This window comes from Lepidochelys kempii, chromosome 14 (genome assembly GCF_965140285.1).
Source record: "Lepidochelys kempii isolate rLepKem1 chromosome 14, rLepKem1.hap1, whole genome shotgun sequence".
Lineage (NCBI taxonomy): Eukaryota > Metazoa > Chordata > Testudines > Cheloniidae > Lepidochelys > Lepidochelys kempii.
This window is the reverse complement of record NC_136393.1, coordinates 25,423,324-25,443,652: the sequence shown is the minus strand read 5'-3', so window position 1 is coordinate 25,443,652 and position 20,329 is coordinate 25,423,324. Positions and strand designations below refer to the sequence as shown.

Sequence of the window (20,329 nt, the reverse complement as noted above, 5' to 3'; positions counted from 1 at the left end):
GGTGAAACACTGGAATGCGTTACCTAGGGAGGTGGTGGAATCTCCTTCCTTAGAAGTTTTTAAGGTCAGGCTTGACAAAGCCCTGGCTGGGATGATTTAGTTGTGGATTGGTCCTGCTTTGAGCAGGGAGTTGGACTAGATGACCTCCTGAGGTCCCTTCCAACCCTGATATTCTACGATTTTAAGAACACTTTCACTGCAGATTTGACAAAATGCAAAGAAGGTACCAATATGAGATTTCTAAAGATAGCTACAGCATTCGACCCAAGGTTTAAGAATCTGAAGTGCCTTCCAAAATCTGAAAACGATGAGGTGTGGAACATGCTTTCAGAGGTCTTAAAAGAGCAGCACTCTGATGCAGAAAATACAGAACCCAAACCACCAAAAAAGAAAATCAAGCTTCTGTTGATGGTATCTGACTCAGATGATGAAAATGAACATGCATCGATGGGCAGTGCTTTGGATTGTTATTCAGCAGAACCTGTCATCAGCATGGATGCAAGTCCTCTGGACTAGTGGTCGAAACATGAAGGGACATGAATCTTTAGCACATCTGGCCCATAAATATCTTGCGATGCCAGCTACAGCAGTGCAATGCGAATGCCTGTTCTCAGTTTCAGGTGACGTAAACAAGTAGTAGTTAGCATTATGTCTTGCAAATATAAACAAATTTGTTTGTCTGAGCGATTGGGGAACAAGAAGTAGGACTGAGTGGACTTGTAAGTTCTAAAGCAGGGATCAGCAACCTCTGGCATACGGCCCATCAGGGAAAGCCCAGCGTGCCGGGCAGGTTTGTTTACCTGCTGTATCCGCAGGTTCAGCCGATCGCAGCTCCCACTGGCTGCAGTTCACCTTCCCCAGCCAATGGGGACTGCGGGAAGCAGAGTGGGCCGAGGGATGTGCTGGCCACCACTTCCCACAGCCCCCATTGGCCTGGAATGGCAACTGTGGCCAGTGGGAACTATGATCCGCTGAACCTGCGGACACGGCAGGTAAACAAACTGGCCCGGCCTGCCAGGGACTTTCCCTAATGGGCCGCATGCAAATGGTTGCTGATCCCTGCTCTGAAGTTTTATATTGTTTTGTGATTGAATGCATATTTTTGTACATAATTCTACATTTGTAAGTTCAACTTTCATGATAAAGAGATTTTACTACAGTACTTGTAATGGGGGAAATTGAAAAATACTATTTATTTTGTTTTTTACAGTGCAAATATTTGTAATAAAAAAAAGTGAGTACTGTATACTTTGTATTCTGTGTTGTAATTGAAATAAAGTTGAAAATGTAGAAAACATCCAAAAATGTTTAAATAAATGGTATTCTATTATTCAATAGCGTGATTAATAGCACAATTAATCACAATTAATTTTTTTAATCATTCAGTTAATCGTGATTAATTTTTAATTGCTTGACAGCCCTAATTTCTGGACATCTTGCAATCATCAGCCCCTGGGAAGCTTGCTCTCCCAATAAATGAAGCTTTTTGGAGCCCATAACAACTTTGTGGAATACATAGGCTTCCATTGCTCCCACTGCTAAGTATACTAAAAAACACTATGATGTTCCTATTCATGGCTGTGAGTATTTATTCCTACTCACCTCCCAACACCCGTGTGGCCACTGCTGCCAATTAAAGATCTTGTCAGGATAGGTATAAGTCTACACCCAAGGAAAAAGAGTCCAAAAGACTTGATTTATTGGGAGAAAGATTTATTCGACTTTGTTATTACAGATGCACATAGCTAATCAACCAGTGCTTCTGCTGAAATATGATTTTCTAAATTGGCCACATCAAAATTTGTTGTTAAACTCCCTGAGGATGCATGAAATGAGTTAACCTTTCTTATAGAGGCTCATTTAGTAGCAAAAAGTCACTCCAGCTGGTGCTTGACATCACAGATGCTTCCATCAGAGTCGTGCCTTCTGCAATAGCAATGAAAAGGGCCTTATGGCTGCTGAACTCTGGTATAGTCCCTGACATTCAGCAGATTTTAAAGGACCTGTCTTGATGGTCACAGAAAAAGTGCAGACCAGCACAGGATCGGTTCCTGCATGCGGGATGGTGCAGGTACCTCGGACCCTTCCCCAGTATTGAGTGGCAAGGGCAGGCGTCCAATACCGTTGATTCCAGTTCTGGCCTCCAGGTGTCTGATGACTCCAGTACCAATAAGGCTGAAGCTGGACTGACTGTATCCTCACTGCTGGTCCAGGACTTGCACCTCCGCACTGCGCCAAGATGCTCCCCTCCCCATGGTGGGCATGGAGCCGGTACCGGAATTGGTGAGGGGAACCTTGGCAGTGAGAGCCTCTTTGGCCCTGCTGCATTCAGTGCTGCTGGTGCTCCCATGGTGTGTCTCATCACTCTCAACATCGACACCTGCAGCACCAGCATGCTTTGAACTGATGATACCGCCTTTATCAGGGGCGCCAATTCCTGCCTTGTTCTGGGTAATGGATGAATTGGACCACCTATTGGCTCCCTCGGGCATCACTCTACCCATATTACCGAGATCCTGGGGTTCTGATTCCCAGTCAGAGTTCTCATCCTCCCACTCCACATCACCTGATGAACTCCACAGGCTGCCAATGGATCAGTGTGGCTCCCAGCGTTGGTGTGTGCCCTGTCGTTGGTACAGAGATCCCTGGGCCTGGCCTCTTCTGGCCACCAATGCCCTACCCATGTCAGTGGCCTCTTTGGACTCAGTGGGATGCTCCTTTCTTGTGGAGATCCCGCTTTTCATCCCATTCAAAGCTGAAGTCACCCACCAGGTCAATGGTGGTGGCTTTGGATCAGTCAGAAGTTCAGGCACTGGCGGTCTTCTTCCCCAGAGCTGCCGGAGTCCTCCTTTCCAGGTATATCTTCCCTGTATGAGACAAAATTGGCTCTCAATTAGAGACCTTTATCCCCATTGACAGATGATGCTATGTGCCTGGTTCATTCTCCCCTGTTATTCTGAAGGACTTCCAGGTATACCAGGAGCTTTAACACTATATAGCCACATCCCTGGGCATCCAAGAGGACACATGAAGACTGGTGGACATTTTACAGCCCACCATCCTTGAGAGGGTGGCCTTCCCTATCAATTATGTGCTCCTCGAGCCCGCAAGCGTCCTATGGAGTACACTGGCCTTTCTACTGCCAGTGGCTAAGTGCATGGAAAAGCTCTACTTTTTTACCCCATGTAGGAATTTGAGGTGTTCTATTCCCACCCAGCCCAAATTCCCTGCTTGTAACGGTGGTAAACATGGCTTGGCAGGGTAGGTTCAAGTCTACCTCCAAGGATAGGGACTCCAAGTGATTGGATCTTCTGGGCCAGAAGATCTATAGACTATACCTCATTGTCCCTACAGATGAGGATCACAAATCAACAAACTTTCCTGTCCAAGTGTGATTTTCTCAATTGGTCAGCTATATCTAAATTTGAAGATCAGTTGCCCAAGGCCTCGTGTGAGGAGTTCCAGGCATTCGCTGAGAGAGGCTGCTTGGTGGCCAAAATATTCCTGAGGTCTGCCCTTGACATTGCGGACATCTCGGCCAGGGTCATGGCCTCAGTGGTAATTATGAGGAGGGCTTCCTGGTTGCAAAACTCTGGGATCGTTTGGACGTCCAACAAGCCATTGAGGCATTACCTTTGATGGCTGAGTCTTGTTCTCAGACAAGACTGATGACACTTGCACTCCTTTAAGGATTCCAGGACTACCTTGGAGGTCCTTGGGCATGTACATGCTGTCTGTGCAAAGATGCCACTATTGGGCGCAGAGGCAGCAACACCATCACCGGCAGCATTCCTTTGCTCAGCCTTTCCCCCCAAAACAGCAGGACTACTCTAGAAAGAGGGGTAGGTCTCACAAGAAGCAGCAATTGGGCTCAGTCTTTGGACAGTTCATATTCCCTCCCTTGGTGCCAGCTAAGCATCCATTTTGACTCCTACGTCCAGAGCACTGGCCCAGTCATTATTCCATTCTCTCTATCTGCCTGTCCCTTTGTGGACAGTCTGGTGTGCTTTTACAATGCATGGGATTTGATTACCTTCGATAGCTGGTCCTAGACACTGTCAGATCAGGCTACACAATTCAGTTAGTCTCCATGCCCCATTTCCCCCCTTCCTCATCCTCCTTACAAAACACTAATCAAGCAGGTCAGCTTTCTGTTGACATGGGGAGTAGGCAGTAGAGGAAATACTGCTGGAACACCAGGGACACAGCTTTCGGTCCTGGTACTTCCCAATACCAAAATCCATGGTTGGAATGAGATCCATTCTCGACCTTCACGGCCTCAACAAATTCATGAAGTACATGAGCAATCAGCTATCCTCCCCATGCTGTCTCAGAATGACTGGCTCACTGCTCTGGACCTTCAGGATGCTTGCTTTCATGTGGCGATTCCACTGAGTCACATGATGTTTCTTCATTTTATGGTAGGGGAATACCATTTTCAGTATATGGTTCTCCCACTTGGCCTCTCTTCTGCCCCTCTACTCTTCACCAAATGCATGATTGTGGGAGTCTGGCTGTCATTTTAAACACTGAAGTCAACCTTGGCTCCTTCTCAAAAAATCAAATTCACTGGGGCCCTGTTAGATTCCACAAGGTCGAGGGCGTTCCTGCCGACTGACCACTTCCAGGTGATTTAACAGCTCTGTCTCAGTCTGCAATCTCAGCCCTCCATGACATTCCAGGTGTGTCTAAGCCTGTGGTGTCACACATCCACTTGCATGCAGGTGGTCCAGTTCACCAGGCTGTGCCTTTGCCCTCTTCAGATGTGGCATTAATCAATCATGGAGGATAGGTCCATCAATGGCTATTAGCCAGGGTGGGCAGGGATGGTCTCCCTAGCCTCTGTTTGCCAGACGCTGGGAGTGGGCGACAGGGGATGGATCACCTGATGATTACCTGTTCTGTTCGTTCCCCCTGGGGCACCTGGCATTGGCCACTGTCAGAAGACAGGATACTGGGCTAGATGGACGTTTGGTCTGACCCAGTATGGCCGTTCTTATGTTCTTCCTCCTCCAGTCCTAGATTCCTTGCGTTAGTGGAAGTCCCCACTGAATGTGTGCCAAGGAGTCCCCTTCGTTCAGTCGTCTCCAACCATCAGTGGTTACCAATGCTTCCCTTCTGGATTAGGATGTGTATCTCGTTTTATTGAGGGTGGAGGGCCTATGGGTGGAACAGGAAGCCTCATTTCATATCAACGCACTGGAACTTTGGGCCATCCACAATGCATGCCATGCCTTCTGGGATTACATCAGGCACTCAGTGGTTCACATACTCACTGACAATACCACCACAATGTACTATGTGAACAAACAAGGGGAAGTGCATTCTGGAGGCAATCTCCTATCAAAGATGACATCATTTCAGTAACAATCCACTTGCCGGGGTTACAAAATCATCTCAGACCATCCCAGCAAGGTTCTGAGTCACGAGTGGTCCCTGAAGTAGAGTGTCCTCTGCAACATGGGGCATCCCTATGATTGACCTGTGTGACAAAGTGGGACTGTGCTTAATGTTTCCTCTGAATACTGTAGGAGTGCCTCAGTTTCCCCAATGCATTTCTTAAGTCTCTAGGTAGTGGGATAAGGGGGTGTAATTGTTGGAGAGAAAAGGGCCAGTGTACATAAATGGCCAACACTCTGTCTCCTGGCAACTTATGGTCTGGGCCCTTCCCCCCTGCAAGGTGTGATCGCTAAAGGGTTGGAGAACAAAGGAATCAGGGGACCTCCTGGCCTGGGACAGGGACAAAGCCCAGAGGAGGAATGGCTGGAGGGTGAGTCATTTTGGGGCTGGCTGGGGACATGGAGTGAAGTGCAGATGTGGTTGTCTGGCTCACTGCCCCCCAAAATGGACCTGGCTGACGGGTCCTGTTCTCTGTACCTACAAGTTCTGTTTTAGACCATGTTCCTGTCATCTAATAAACCTTCTGTTTTACTGGCTGGCTGAGAGTCACGTCTGACTGCAAAGTTAGGGTGCAGGACCCTCTGGCTTCCCTGGGAGCCCCACCTGGGTGGACTCGCTGTGGGAAGCGCACGGAGGGGCAGAGAATGCTGAATGCTCCAAGATCAGACCCAGGAAGGTGGAAGCTGTGTGAGCTGTTTGCCCTGGAGATAGTCTGCTCACAGAGAGGAGGCTTCACCAGAGTCCTGACTGGCTTCATAGGAAGCAGTTCCAGAGCATCGCCCGGGGACTCCATGACACCTGTTTGCAATGAGGGAAAACAGAAAGTATCAACTTCTGCTTTCGAGGAGACTCTGGTCCAGGCTCCCTCTCCAACACCGTCTACTGCAGCTGGCAGTCGACTCTTCTGTATGCCTTTTCACCTGTTCCAGTCATTCCTCAGGTCATCCTCACACTCAAGGCAGATCAGGCCAATCTATCGTTGTTGCTCCAGCATGGCTGAGACAGTGCTGGTTCCCAGACCTCCTTGCTCTGCCAGTTCAGTCTCTCATACCACTTCATCCCGACCTGCTCACTCAGAGCCACAGCCATGTTACCCAGAGTTCCCCCGACCCCAAAGCTCTCGGTAACTTTACTCTCCACAAGGTGGTATCAGGACAGACCAAGGGAGACGCAGCACTTCTGTCTGCTCTAGGGCTGACACAAACAAATCAAAACCACGTGTTTTCACTTAGAGCAGTGGTTCTCAAACTGGGGTTCGCAAACCCTTGGGGGTTCACAACATTACAGGGGGGTTGCCAGAAAAATTTCACTAATGGCAGCCAGAGGACCCCGGGCATTGGAGGCAGCAGGTGGGGCCCGGTTGTAGGGCTGACAGCCTGATCCCCAAAGAGAGCAGGGCAGAGAAGTTGGGGCTGGCAGCCCGAGCCCTGCCCCCGCCAGCGGGGGAGCCAGCCGCCTGAACCCCAGCGCTCCGTGCAGGGCTGGCAGCCCAAGTCCCAGGAAGAGCGGGGCCAGGCAGTTGGGGCTGGCAACCCGAGCCCCGGCGGTCAGCTGGACCTGCAGCCCAAGCTCAGTGGAGCTCAGTTGACTAGGGCGGTCAACGGGGTCCAGCAACAGGAGCCTCATGGAGCGTGGAGGAAATTTAAACCTAAATCCCTGGAAACATTCATTTTTAGGAGGGGGTTCACAAGATTTCACAATTTAGTGAAAGGGGTTAATGGGCTGTTAAAGTTTGGGAACCACTGACTGAAAGCCAATACTTTATTAGTCTCCAGTATTCCCATTAGAATACCTTTATATGAAGTCACTGCTTTGTTTAGTCTCAAGCACACACAAACATAATAGGTTATAGAGCACCCCAAACTGATAATTATCTCCTCAGGATTGTGCCTCAGGAGGTTGGAGTGGTATTTGGGTGATTCAGCCACAGATTTCCAGTGGCTGGTCTACTGTCGGTGGCTGGAAATCTTCTCGATGTGCCCACAAAGCGATCCACTTGACTCAAACCCACAGTTCCCCTCTTATACTCAAAAAAGTTAGAGAGCTGTCAATCAAAAAATGTTACATAGCTGACAAAACAAATCAGTCACTAGGCAAAAAGCTTGTGTTACAAAAATATGAGATGCCAATCCACATCTGAGCTTTCCTGGGGACGTTCAAACTAATATGTAAACAATGGCCTCAGCCTGCAAAAAGCTGAATCATACATGGACATGTAACTTGCCCAGGTGGCTACAAACTCCATCTTGTTGCTGTGATTTTGCACAACAAAGCGGTTTCCGCCCACGAGAGAGAGAATATAAAAGGCCCTGGAAGCCTCTTCATTTTGTCTTTAACTGGCTCAAGAGATGGTCTCTCCACCCCAAAGAGATGCCTGAAAGAAACTGGAACAAAGGACAGTGACTACAGAGGTGTGAGTGATTGCTGGGCCCAGGCCATAACCTACATTAGTCTGAAAAGGATTGGGCCCAGACTAGGAAGGAGTCCAATCTGTGAAAGAAGCTTATTGGAACATATCTTAGGGTGAGATTTACCTGTATTCAGTTTCCTACTGTATTAGGCTTAGACTTGCGTGTTTTGTTTTATTTTGCTTGGTAACTTACTTTGTTCTGTATTATTACTTGGAACCACTTAAATCCTACTTGTTATACTTAATGAAATCACTTTTGTTTATTAATTAACCCAGAGTAAGTAATTAATACCTGGGGGAGCAAACAGCTGGGCATCTCTCTCTATCAGTGTTATAGAGGGCAGACAGTTTATGAGTTTACCCTGTATAAAGCTTATACAGGGTAAAACGGATTCATTTGGGGTTTGGATCCCATTGGGACCTGGGTGTCTGGGTGCTAGAGACAGGAGCACTTGCTAATCCGTTTTCAGTTAAGTCTACAGCTTTGGGGGATGTGGTTCAGACCTGGGTCTGTATTTGCAGCAGGCTGGCATGTCTGGCTCAACAAGACAGGGTTCTGAAGTCCCAAGCGGGCTCAGAGGTAGTCTCAGCACATCAGGTGACAGTCCCAAGGGGGTCTCAGTGACCAAACCCATCACAATCGTATATCAAAACTGCATATGAGATAGCTCAACAGATAATGGGCTCACTCCATGAAGGAGCAAGCAATGTTCATAGTGTTTCTCAGTGAGATTTCCATATTGGACATTTGCATGGCAGCCATGTGGTTGTCCATAGATACGTTTATGGACCATTATGCTATTATCACATCGTCCAGAGCGGATGCAGGCCTTCGAAGGGTGGTCCTGCAATCTCCATTCCAGTAGACTCTAAACCGTGCCTCCAGACTGGGGTACTGCTTGTGAGTCACCTAAGTAGAATGCATATAGAATGTTATAAAGTAGTAATAATTTCTTTCAGCCATGCTAATGACCCATTTGGGTGTCAGTATGATTCCACCTGATGGAATTTCTGTGCTTTCAATTTCCTTTTGTAAACATTTTTGGGTGTAATATTTAGGCTATATTTAAAAACGTTAATGTTGCAAAGTCAAATTCATAGACTCCAAGGTCAGAAGGGACCATTGTGATCATCAGCTCTGACTTCTGATACAGGACATGGAATTTTCCCAAAATAATTTCTAGAGCAGATTTTAGAAAACATCTAATCTTGATTTAAAAATCATGAGTGATGGACAATCCACCATGGCCCTTGGTAAATTGTTCTAACGGCTAATTATTCCTACGGTTAAAAATGTATGCCTATTTGCAATTTGAATTTGTCTATTTTCAACTTTCAGCCATTGGATCATGTTACATCTTTCTCTGCTAGATTGAAGAGCCCATTATCAAATATTTGTTCCCCATATAGGTACTTACAGACTGTGATAGTCACCCCTTAACTTTCTCTTTGCTAAGTTAAATAGATTGAGCTCCTCAAAATTATCACTTTAGGGCAAACCCTCTTCTAATCCTTCAGTTGTTCTAATAAATTATCAGATCATTGAAGCACTCAAAAACTAGGAACCCCCGGAATGCAGATATGTATGCATTTTGATAGTCTTGAATTACATGGTCACATGCTATTTTCCCACAGGACTGAACATGCTCCCTGAGTGAGTGGTTATGCAATATTTTGTTACTCTTTGTTCCTTGTGTGGCCCCAGGCCTTATTTATTACACATTGTTCAAACCCAGCTCTCAATACAGAACTATTAATTTCCTCTTGGAAATTCCATTTAACTTAGCTTTTTGTGTGCAATCCTATTAAGAAAAAGAACAGAGTTATTCAAAAACTGGTGGAAAATAATTGAAAAAATGTAGATAAACTGTTACATGCAGATAAAAAATCCAAGTCGCTCATATCAGAATGACCTAAAGTGCTCTACTTGCAGCATATTAAACTAGCCTGGCACCATTAGCTGATTCATTACTGTTCATTACTGTTAAAAGGCACAAAGTCGAGAGATAATATTCTGCCATTGTCTCTAAAGATTGTGATAGAAGAAAATGAGTAAGGCAGTACAATTCCAGAGCTACTGGATTAGACTAGGTCCTTATGAACTGCATGGGCAGGATCAGGAGAAAGTTTAATTCTAAAATTAGTAACCCTAAAAGGTTTCAGAGTAGCAGCCGTGTTAGTCTGTATCCGCAAAAGGAAGAGGAGGACTTGTGGCACCTTAGAGATTAACCAATTTATTTGATCATAAGCTTTCGTGAGCTACAGCTCACTTCACTGGATGCATTCAGTGGAAAATACAGTGGGGAGATTTATATACACAGAGAACATGAAACAATGGGTGTTACCATACACACTGTAATGAGTGATCAGGTAAGGTGAGCTATTACCAGCAGGAGAGCGGGGCTAGGGTGGGGGGGAACCTTTTGTAGTGATAATCAAGGTGGGCCATTTCCAGCAGTTGACAAGAACGTCTCAGGAACAGCGGGGTGGAGGGAGAATAAACATGGGGAAACAGTTTTACTTTGTGTAATGACCCACACATTGCGGGGGGAGGGATAGCTCAGTGGTTTGAGCATTGGCCTGCTAAACCCAGGGTTGTGAGTTCAATCCTTGAGGGGGCCATTTAGGGATCTGGGGCAAAAATTGGGGATTGGTCCTGCTTTGAGCAGGAGGTTGGACTAGATGACCTCCTAAGGTCCCTTCTAACCCTGATATTCTATGATTCTATGACCCATCCACTCCCAGTCTTTATTCAAGCCTAAGTTAATTGTATCCAGTTTGCAAATTAATTCCAATTCAGCAGTCTCTCGTTGGAGTCTGTTTTTGAAGTTTTTTTGTTGAATAATTGCCACTTTTAGGTCTGTAATTGAGTGACCAAAGAGATTGAAGTGTTCTCCAACTGGTTTTTGAACGTTATAATTCTTGACATCTGATTTGTGTCCATTTAGACTTTTACGTAGAGACTGTCCAGTTTGGCCAATGTACATGGCAGAGGGGCATTGCTGGCACATGATGGTATATATATCACATTGGTAGATGTGCAGGTGAACGAGCCTCTGATAGTGTGGCTGATGTGATTAGGCCCTATGATGGTGTCCCCTGAATAGACATGTGGACACAGTCGGCAACGGGCTTTGTTGTAAGGATAGGTTCCTGGGTTAGTGGTTCTGTTGTGTGGTGTCTGGTTGCTGGTGAGTATTTGCTTCAGGTTGCGGGGCTGTCTGTAAGCAAGGGCTGGCTTGTCTCCCAAGATCTGTGAGAGTGATGGGTTATCCTTCAGGATAGGTTGTAGATCCTTGATGCGTTGGAGAGCTTTTAGTTGGGGGATCTTTGTGTGGAATGTTGGTGTAGAGTGCTTCTACATCCATAGTGGCTAGGATGGTGTTTTCAGGAAGATCACCGATGGATTGTAGTTTCCTCAGGAAGTCAGTGGTGTCTCAAAGATAGCTGGGAGTGCTGGTAGCGTAGGGCCTGAGGAGGGAGTCTACGTAACCAGACAATCCTGCTGTCAGGGTGCCAATGCCTGAGATGATGGGGCGTCCAGGATTTCCAGGTTTATGGATCTTGAGTAGATTTGTCCTTGTGCTTTTTCAGGGAGTTTCTTGAGCAAATGCTGTAGTTTCTTTTGGTTACTCTCTAATCCCACTGAGGGTTATGGCTTGTAGAAAGTGGTGTTGGAGAGTTGCCTAGCAGCCTCTTGTTCATATTCCGACCTATTTATGATGACGACAGCTCCTCCTTTTTGTCAGCCTTTTAGATTATGATGTCAGAGTTGTTTCTGAGGCTGTGGATGGCATTGTGTTCTGCACGGCTGAGGTTATGGGGCAAGTGATGCTGCTTTTCCACAATTTCAGCCCGTGCACATCAGTGGAAGCACTCTATGTAGAAGTCCAGTCTGTTGTTTTGACCTTCAGGAGGAGTCCACCCAGAATCCTTCTTTTTGTAGTCTTGGTAGGAAGGTCTCTGTGGGTTAGTATGTTGTTCAGAGGTGTAATATTCCTTGAGTCAGAGACTTTGAAAATAGGATTCTAGGTCACCACAGAACTATATCATGTTCGTGGGGGTGGAGGGGCAGAAGGAGAGACCCCGAGATAGCCCAGCAGAAGAATCTGTCCTATGCCATCCACAACAGAACCACCAACCCAGGAACCTATTCTTGCAACAAAGCCCGTTGCCAACTGTGTCCACATGTCTATTCAGGGGACACCATCATAGGGCCTAATCACATCAGCCACACTATCAGAGGCTCGTTCACCTGCACATCTACCAATGTGATATATACCATCATGTGCCAGCAATGCCCCTCTGCCATGTACATTGGCCAAACTGGACAGTCTCTACGTAAAAGTCTAAATGGACACAAATCAGACGTCAAGAATTATAACGTTCAAAAACCAGTTGGAGAACACTTCAATCTCTTTGGTCACTCGATTACAGACCTAAAAGTGGCAATTCTTCAACAACAAAAAACTTTAAAAACAGACTGCTGAATTGGAATTAATTTGCGAACTGGATACAATTAATTTAGGCTTGAATAAAGACTGGAGTGGATGGGTCATTACACAAAGTAAAACTATTTCCCCATGTTTATTCCCCCCACCCCACCCCTCCCCCCCGCTGTTCCTGAGATGTTCTTGTCAACTGCTGGAAATGGCCCACCTTGATCATCACTACAAAAGGTTTTTGCCCCCCACCCCCCTGCCCTGCTCTCCTGCTGGTAATAGCTCACCTTACCTGATCACTCTCGTTACAGTGTGTATGGTAACATCCATTGTTTCATGTTCTCTGTGTATATAAAAATCTCCCCACTGTATTTTCCACTGAATGCATCCAATGAAGTGAACTGTAGCTCACAAAAGCTTATGCTCGAATAAATTTGTTAGTCTAAGGTGCCACAAGTCCTCCTTTTCTTTTAACCCTAAAACGCCATTGTTTATTTATAGTAGGTGTAGTTGAGGAGCGCAGTCAGTCACATTACTGCTCCATTCTCTTCTTCACCAGAGCAGGCTATGTGAAGGTCAGGTATGTTTGCTACTGCCATCTTCCTGAGTTAGGACCTGATCCAGCTCCCACTGAAGTCAATCGAAAGACTCCCATTGATTTCAGTGTGGTTGGAACAGATCCTAACTCATGAGAACTCCTGAAATCGGCAGCTATCGACAGTTTATGATAAGTCTTGCATCCAAACTCCAGCAGAAGACAAGGTGGCTCATCCCCTGAATTGATGATCTGTTTAAGCCACCCAACACCTTTCGCTTACCCCTTTCTCTGCCCTGGCAATGTCTTAATATGCTGATGGACTTTACCAAGTCCTGCCATAAGGATTTGAGTTGTGGTGGCTAATGAGAAATTGAAGCAAGGAAAGGTTCATTATTCCTCCCACACACACAAGAAGAAATATCAATCTGCTATGGAGACAATTATATTCCTCTGCCATGCTTCAAATTAGAGGAATACATTTGGCATTGGGGGTATTAGTATGGGACTCACATGGTACATCCGCTTGCCTTGGGACAGAGTTATTGGATTAGGAAACCAGTTTCCAGAAGAAATTAATAGAAGAAGCCAAGTGGTTGTGTCTGGATGTCAGGAGTCTGTGGAATACAGTGATATTACAATGGAGGCAGCCAAAGATTCTAGATAAACCTTGAGATTTCAGATCAGTATCAACCCCCCAAAGGTCAAAGATGGAATTCCATTTTGAGTGGAAGGGTCAAGCATAGCTATCATCTGAATGTTTCCAAAGACCCAGGAGTGTGCTCTAGCAGGCAACGATTCACTGCAACTAAGACCCCCTACTGCCCACAGGCCTGAGTATTGGTATGTGAGAGGCTATGGGGAGGCTCCAATTTTAACAGGGTTCCAGCTAGATGCCAAGGATGGACACACTTCCCAAGGGTGTTGAGCTATACAGACAATCTACTCCAAAAATAGACCTTGATCTTTACAGATATATTAGAAAACCGTTCCCCTGAACAGGATGAGGAGGCTGCTCCTGGCAGGGTTGGAGAGAGAGAGAGAGAGGCCTTGGCAAAAGAATTAGAGCAGCAGCATCACTGAATGGAATGAACTTCGTTAGACTCTTGGGAAAGGCTGCTGTTTGCTGGCTCAGCTAGGCAGGCACAGCAGTTTTGATCTCTGACAATAGTTGCGCATATAGAGAAATTCCTTCATCTGTGAGTGAGGTTAGAGGGGGAGGCGGTTTGTGAGCCCTGAAGAGAGCTAGCCCATAGAAGGGATTAACTTTTGGTGGTGGAACAAAACAGAAAATGCCCCATGATAACCTGTTTTTTTTTCAGAAATTCCATTTTCATTGTAGTATATGAAATATCAAACAATGGACAATTCCATTGTACAAATAACTAACCATAGCCTCAGTGACATTAAAAACAATAGTATAACAGACCAGTAATCAGGTATAGACATCTGTGGGGAATACAGCATCATGTGCAGTTCTCTGTTTGCACTTAAGGGCATTACAGAGGAATTACGAGCTATTGGGGGAGGGGGCGGGAGAAGCATCCATCCTTATTCATAACTCCAGGGCCTCCAGCTCACATTCTAGACTACTAATAGCCTACAATATGTCATTTTAAATGCAGGCCATGTTTGAATGACTGGAACATGCAATATCATAGCCAAATTAGTTTTCTGTGTCAAAAAACTTATAAAATATTTACTTCCTTGGGCAAAGTCCTGCATATATTGCCCAAAAAATATGTCCCTGAAAACAAGGATTTCTAGTTGGAATGCCAACAACCTGCACACTTCAGTGCATTAGCTGTCCTACGTACAGTAGGTGCTGCATTGATATGGCACATGTGTACAGTGTGTGAGAGTGAATATCATATGCAATATTTCAGTCCTGTATTTTGGAAGATTTCAAGTTGATTTATTATTAATTAAAGGTTCAGAATAGACAGCCTGAACTCCTCTATATACAAAACAAATACCATTTGGGGAGCAATGCAGGGCTCCTGGTACATAACTCCTCAGCCCTGGACTGAGAGGGGAATAAAGGGAAAGTCTGGTTTCCATGGACCATTCTGTCCCTTGTCTCAAATGAGATTATCAACCACAGTGGGGGTAGAAATGCTGCTTTCTGGTGGCATGGATGCCTGTGTGCCTGGAACGAGCTCAGAAAACCAGATCATTTCATACTGACACTGAATCACCATCTGATGGCAGCTTTGACCTCAGGCTCACACCAAATGCATTTGAAATCTCTCTGTCTTTAGTGAGAATTGGGTTGGATCCTTAGTGCTGAAAAGCTCCTTGTCTGTTGCCAGTTCTCTGAGCCACAAAGCGATGTTATTTCAATACAGTCTGGGGATTTAAATGCCTTCATCTTTCAAAGGGCTTTTCTATATGCTAAAATATTCGTGATTATTTCCTTTTGACAGCACAGTAGCAGAAAGGCCAAGCTTATATTATACCCAGCAGTGCACAAGACAGGTGCATGGCTTGCCATGGGATGTTTTCTCTGATAATGGCAAGAGTCTATAGCTCAGGCCTGCAGTCAGAGTCTGAGCAAAAAAGGCACACAGGTAGCCCAGGTCCTCAGTCAGGGCAGGTCAATGAGTCTATAGTTCGGGTCTGGGGTCAGGGCCGAGCAGCAAGGGGGTTGGGCATCCTGGCTCAGGCAGATGGCCAACAAGTGGTGGCTTCTTAGCCTTGAGAGGGGGAGGCTGCCACCCCAGGGTGGGCCTGTGCCCCACCCACTCCTCTGCACCCTGGGCCAGGGCCCTAACAGTGGCAGCAGGATTTGCCACTGGGTCAGCAGGGATCCTGACAGGAACACGCTGACCTATGCTCAGGTGGTGCTGCAGTTAGACTAGGGTTGGCTGCCCCTGGGCCACTTCCTGACCTCCCCTCAGAGTATACCTGGTCCTGTAGAGGGTCATCCAGATCATCCGGGTAGAAGGCCTGTGGTAGTGCTGGCAGTTCCTCCACTGTCGGGTCAGCGTATGGCTCCGGCAGCTCTGGTCAGTCCTCAGATCCCCAGGGGCCAGCAGCGGTCTCCCAAGCTCGGGAGCAAGCAGGAAGCATCTGGCTCCTCCAGCGGCTGCAGCCCAACTGAGCTTTCAGACCCACCTTTTATACTTCCCGTCCCGCCTACTGACTTCCGGCAGGAGGGGTGAGTGTGGCTTGGCTCCGCCCACCAGGGCTTAGTGAGGGGTTCCTCCTGCTCCGGGTCCGTGGGAGGCCAGTCCGCCTCACTACAATGTTAAAAAATGAGAATTTGTAATACAATTTATCTCTTGGATAATGTACCTTCATCCCAGTACAGGTACTGTGCCCCCTGGCAAAGGCTGAGCAATAAATGCAATCATTTGTGCACGGGCAGAATCTACTTGTGGAGGGTAACCAAGCTGAGGAAGAGATGCTTTCATTTCACCATAGACCGTATTTTCTATTAACCGTTATTTACAGAGGAAAGATTATGGAGTGGCAGTTGTACGCAGAGCAGGTTGTTATGGAGGGATTTGTTGTCTGAAGGAAAACTGTAATAGCACTGTAATTTACAAGGTCTGTACTTCAGCAAGTGACTATTTAGTTGTTTACCTATATCTGTTTGATTGTCTTGTCTTTTAGATTGTGAACTCGTTGGGTCAGGGACTGTCTTCGATTCTCTGGCACAGTGGGGCTCTATCTCTGGGGACTACTAGAATACAAATCATAATAACAGCAAAGTGGAGGCATTATTATGTCTTGGGTTGTGAAACTGAACTATCTGGCAATGTGTCTTGCACTAATCTCTTTGAATAGAAGTGAACTTTCTGCTTTTTGGCCATTTTTGCTTCTAGTTGTCAGCCTTTTACCTGTTTTACTCTCAGTTCTGAGATGACGTGTGTTGATGTGTCATGCGCAGGGGTACTGGGACCTTTGGGGATGGGAGAGAGTGGCGGCCATGCTAGCAGTGTTGGACTGCACCGAAGGCCATCCTTATCGAGACTGACTTAAGCATAAAACGGGAGGTGTCAATGGGGAGAATGTAGGGTGTGTGTGCGTGTGAGATCTCACCTAATTCTTTTTCTCCAAACCAGTTTGCGCTCTCTTAGCTGTGGGGCATACATCTCCTGTCCCTTCTCAGTCCATACATGTTCAGTGTTTCTTGGAGAGAGCTGCATAGTAGGGATTGGATTGATTTCTGCTGCAAAAGGCCATGATAAACACTGGCCTCTGCGAGTGGGTTGTGAAAATTTCAATCTAACACTGACACGTTGTCCTTGACACTGGTCTGTGGCTAAAACTTCCCTCATTGTTTATTTGCAGTCAGACCTCACAAAGCAGCAGAATGGATTCAAAATCACCTTAAAAACTTTAGAGGACAATTTGCTTTCCCGGCTCTCCTCAGCATCTGGGAACTTCTTGGGGGACACGGCCTTGGTGGAAAACCTGGAGATCACCAAACAGACAGCCGCAGAAATTGAAGAAAAGGTAAAAGCAAAGTCCGGGCCAGAAGAAGGGAACACGGGTGATGTTATATATCTTAAAGATGAATATGCTCCTCTTGCCCCTTCTGCTGCATAGAGAATCAAAATCAGTATAAATTCCTGTGCTCTCTAATCTGGCTGGCTCTGAGCAGTTCAATTCTTAAGAGCTTGTGTATGTTAAATTGCCTATTTAGGAAGAAGAGAAAACAGCAGTGCCTGATGTAAAACAATAAAACTTAAACACTGTATCAAGATGGGTTACACTGCTGCAGCTTAATACTGTGGCCTTTATTTATTTATTTACTTACTTATTCAATTAATTCTGAAGACATTACACTTCCTCAATTAAGCCAGAATTTCAGCCCAGGTGCAAGCTGGAATCCATTGGTGTTTATGTGATCCAGATTCAGTATGCAGAAACTCAGATATTTAGTTCCCATGCAGTTCCCCTGGGTGTAAATTTGATTTTTAAACTGGTCTGCACTGTCACCATTATTATTTACACAGCTTGACTTACTGTTTGTACATTTTCCCTGTATCTGTCAGGCATAAGCCATCCCTTCCCTATCATTTTGCCTGGGGTTCAAGCATGAACAACAGCTCTCATTTCTCAGCACGGGACCCACCCCCCCTCGCTGAGAGGCTAACAGTTTCCCCTCCACTCTTAGGCAGTGTCTAACAGCTCTGAATGTGAAATCATATTTATTCTGCTTGACAAAGATATTTTGTTTGAACTCCTACAGGCCTGGCTCAGTCACAAAGGAGAACACAGGGGACATCTTAGCAAGGCTGTGTGAATTCTAGAAACAATTGTCCTCATAGCCTTAAGACTGAGCCATTGATTGATGGTGTCTGGGAAAGCCAAAGCCAGCAGTGTATTTCCCTCTGACTCTGTTTTGTGGATGGTTTGCCTTCTCATTTGCTTACACCCATTGAAATACTTTATGTACCTCCGTCCTCAGCTTTGCAATGTTTCATGTGGTTGCACCTTCCTTGCAAACCACTGGACATGGGAACTAGCCTTTGCTGTGGGGCCGAATCAGGCTCCAGTGGAGAGAATGCAATGTTCTTTCAGCATTTCTCTTTTCCCTTCGAAATGCAGGTTTCAAGCAGTTTTAGCTTCTAAAACAAGGACAATCAATTTCCACCCATCCTGTTTTGGGGGTGGTGAATGTTGGAATTAGACCTCACTTGGGATCCGGTTTATGTGGCCTTTGAGTTGCTTTACTGGCAGGACTCTTGGGTAACATGCTGCAGGTCAACTCCATGCTCACTCTGGAAAGACAGTGCTAGCGGAATGCGAGGCATAAGAGCCCTTTGCTATCTGGCAATGGATCTTGCAACACAAGAGCTGCCAGGTTAATTTCCATGCCACCTCTCAGAGTTTTGGACCCCTCTGTGTTCTGCTGCAGAGATGCCCCCTTAGGTCTCATGCCACCAGCTATCGCCTTCTCTATGGCTATGTTTACACTTGTGGTGGTGTGTAGACCACACAGGCCATGCCCACACTTTTCACCACCATGTGAAGCTACTTGCTGCATTGAAAGGCTCCAACAGCAGGACACTACGCTGCTAAAAATAGCAGGGTAGATGTGGAAGACACTGCCTGGGCATGTAGAAAGCCAGTGTAAGGTATATACTCTGGAGTTCAGGTGCATAGCGTTCTCTGTTCTACTTGCCTGAGCCATGGCCCACCAACTACATGGCTGGTTATTCCCCAGCTAGCTGGGCATAATTCTACACACTGCAGTAAGTATTCTACACACCGCAATAAGTGTAGAACTACCCAACAGGCAGAGCCCCACAACTGTCTCCCTCCAGACTGGGGATTTAGGTTTGGAGTTCCCCTGCCATTCCCTGTGTTTATCCCAGCACATCTGATGTAGCTCAGCACTTGCAGGTTCCATAATAGTGGAGTACCAGTGACCAGGCAGCCTTCACAGAGCGCAGTACATCTATTTACAGAGTAAATAGATAAAACAATAAAAGGTCTAAATGCATGCTGTGCTTACCAGAGATCCCCCATCTTCCACATGGGGGTCAGGTAGATGGCAAGGTCCTTCAGACCCTTCCAGCAGAGCTTGCCCTCTTGGACAAAGGCTCATGCCAGTATTCAGATCATGAACAAGAGCCAGACCAAAAGCCTTTCTTATGCCAAAAGCCTTTCTTTGTTCTTTGGACCTTTGGAAACTGACCTGACCCAGTATATGTAAAAATCCCTGGTGGGGGGAGTGTTCTTTGGAGTTGTTTACCTGTCCTAGGCTGTGCAGTAATCACCTCCCACTGGTTGTAGCTCCTGGAGGGAAGCTTGGTGACCCCCCCCCCCCATGGAGCTAGAATACAACCCCTGGCTCCCATAGATGCCGGTAACATTTATAAAGTTGATACACTGGTCTCAGAGATATGCCTGTGTTTGCTACCTTCCCCAACCAGAAGCAGCCCAGTAGAAGAGACTCCACACACAGCAGATGCCTCCTTGCACAGCAGCCAGAGAGAAGAGGGCTGCTCGTTAGTGGGCATTTCTTAGACATGGCCTTAGGTGGTTGCGTGACTGACAGTTGTCCAGCCTAGTTTGGAGGAGGATGGATGGGAGCAGCAGGCAGGGCTGCCACCTCTCCGGATTTTCCTGGGATCGTCCCTTTTTCTAGGTAGCTGTCCCAGGAAATCGTACATCCTTCTGGGACATTAAAAGTCCCCGTTTCCGGTAGCCTTGCCCCCACTGAGTCCCCGAGCTCCTACTGGCTATAGTGTGGGAGCTGTGGGGTGGCAGAATGGCTTATGTTGGATTAGCTGGAGTTGATTAGGAATTGCTAAACCAAAATCAGCTGCTGTTCAACCAAAATCAGTGTGTCCACATGGGGGCTTGCACTGGTTTAAAAACCGATTTCAGTTAAACTGGTGCAACTTACTTGTGCTGACAAGGCCTAAAGTTTCTACAAATCTGTAAATCAAACTTTGTGTCTCACTTTAATTCTTAACAATGGAAAGATTTATTTTTGTACCTGACCCCATACACTTGTGGCCCTTATTCATATTAAATTCCATGCATCTTGAAATGCAAACACCATCATGGGAGTTCTCA

At 46.3% G+C, this 20,329-nt stretch overlaps 1 protein-coding gene across 10 annotated transcripts in view; it reads left to right on the top strand.

Moving 5' to 3' along the window:
* The window catches only part of DNAH9 (dynein axonemal heavy chain 9), a 391,252-nt gene that overhangs the window by 266,496 nt on the left and 104,427 nt on the right, over positions 1–20,329 (top strand). For all 10 annotated transcript variants that reach the window (XM_073310874.2, XM_073310873.2, XM_073310875.2 and 7 more), the window contains one exon: positions 17,087–17,251. In XM_073310874.2, the coding sequence (XP_073166975.2) occupies positions 17,087–17,251 (165 nt within the window). The remainder of the gene's footprint in view (positions 1–17,086; positions 17,252–20,329) is intronic.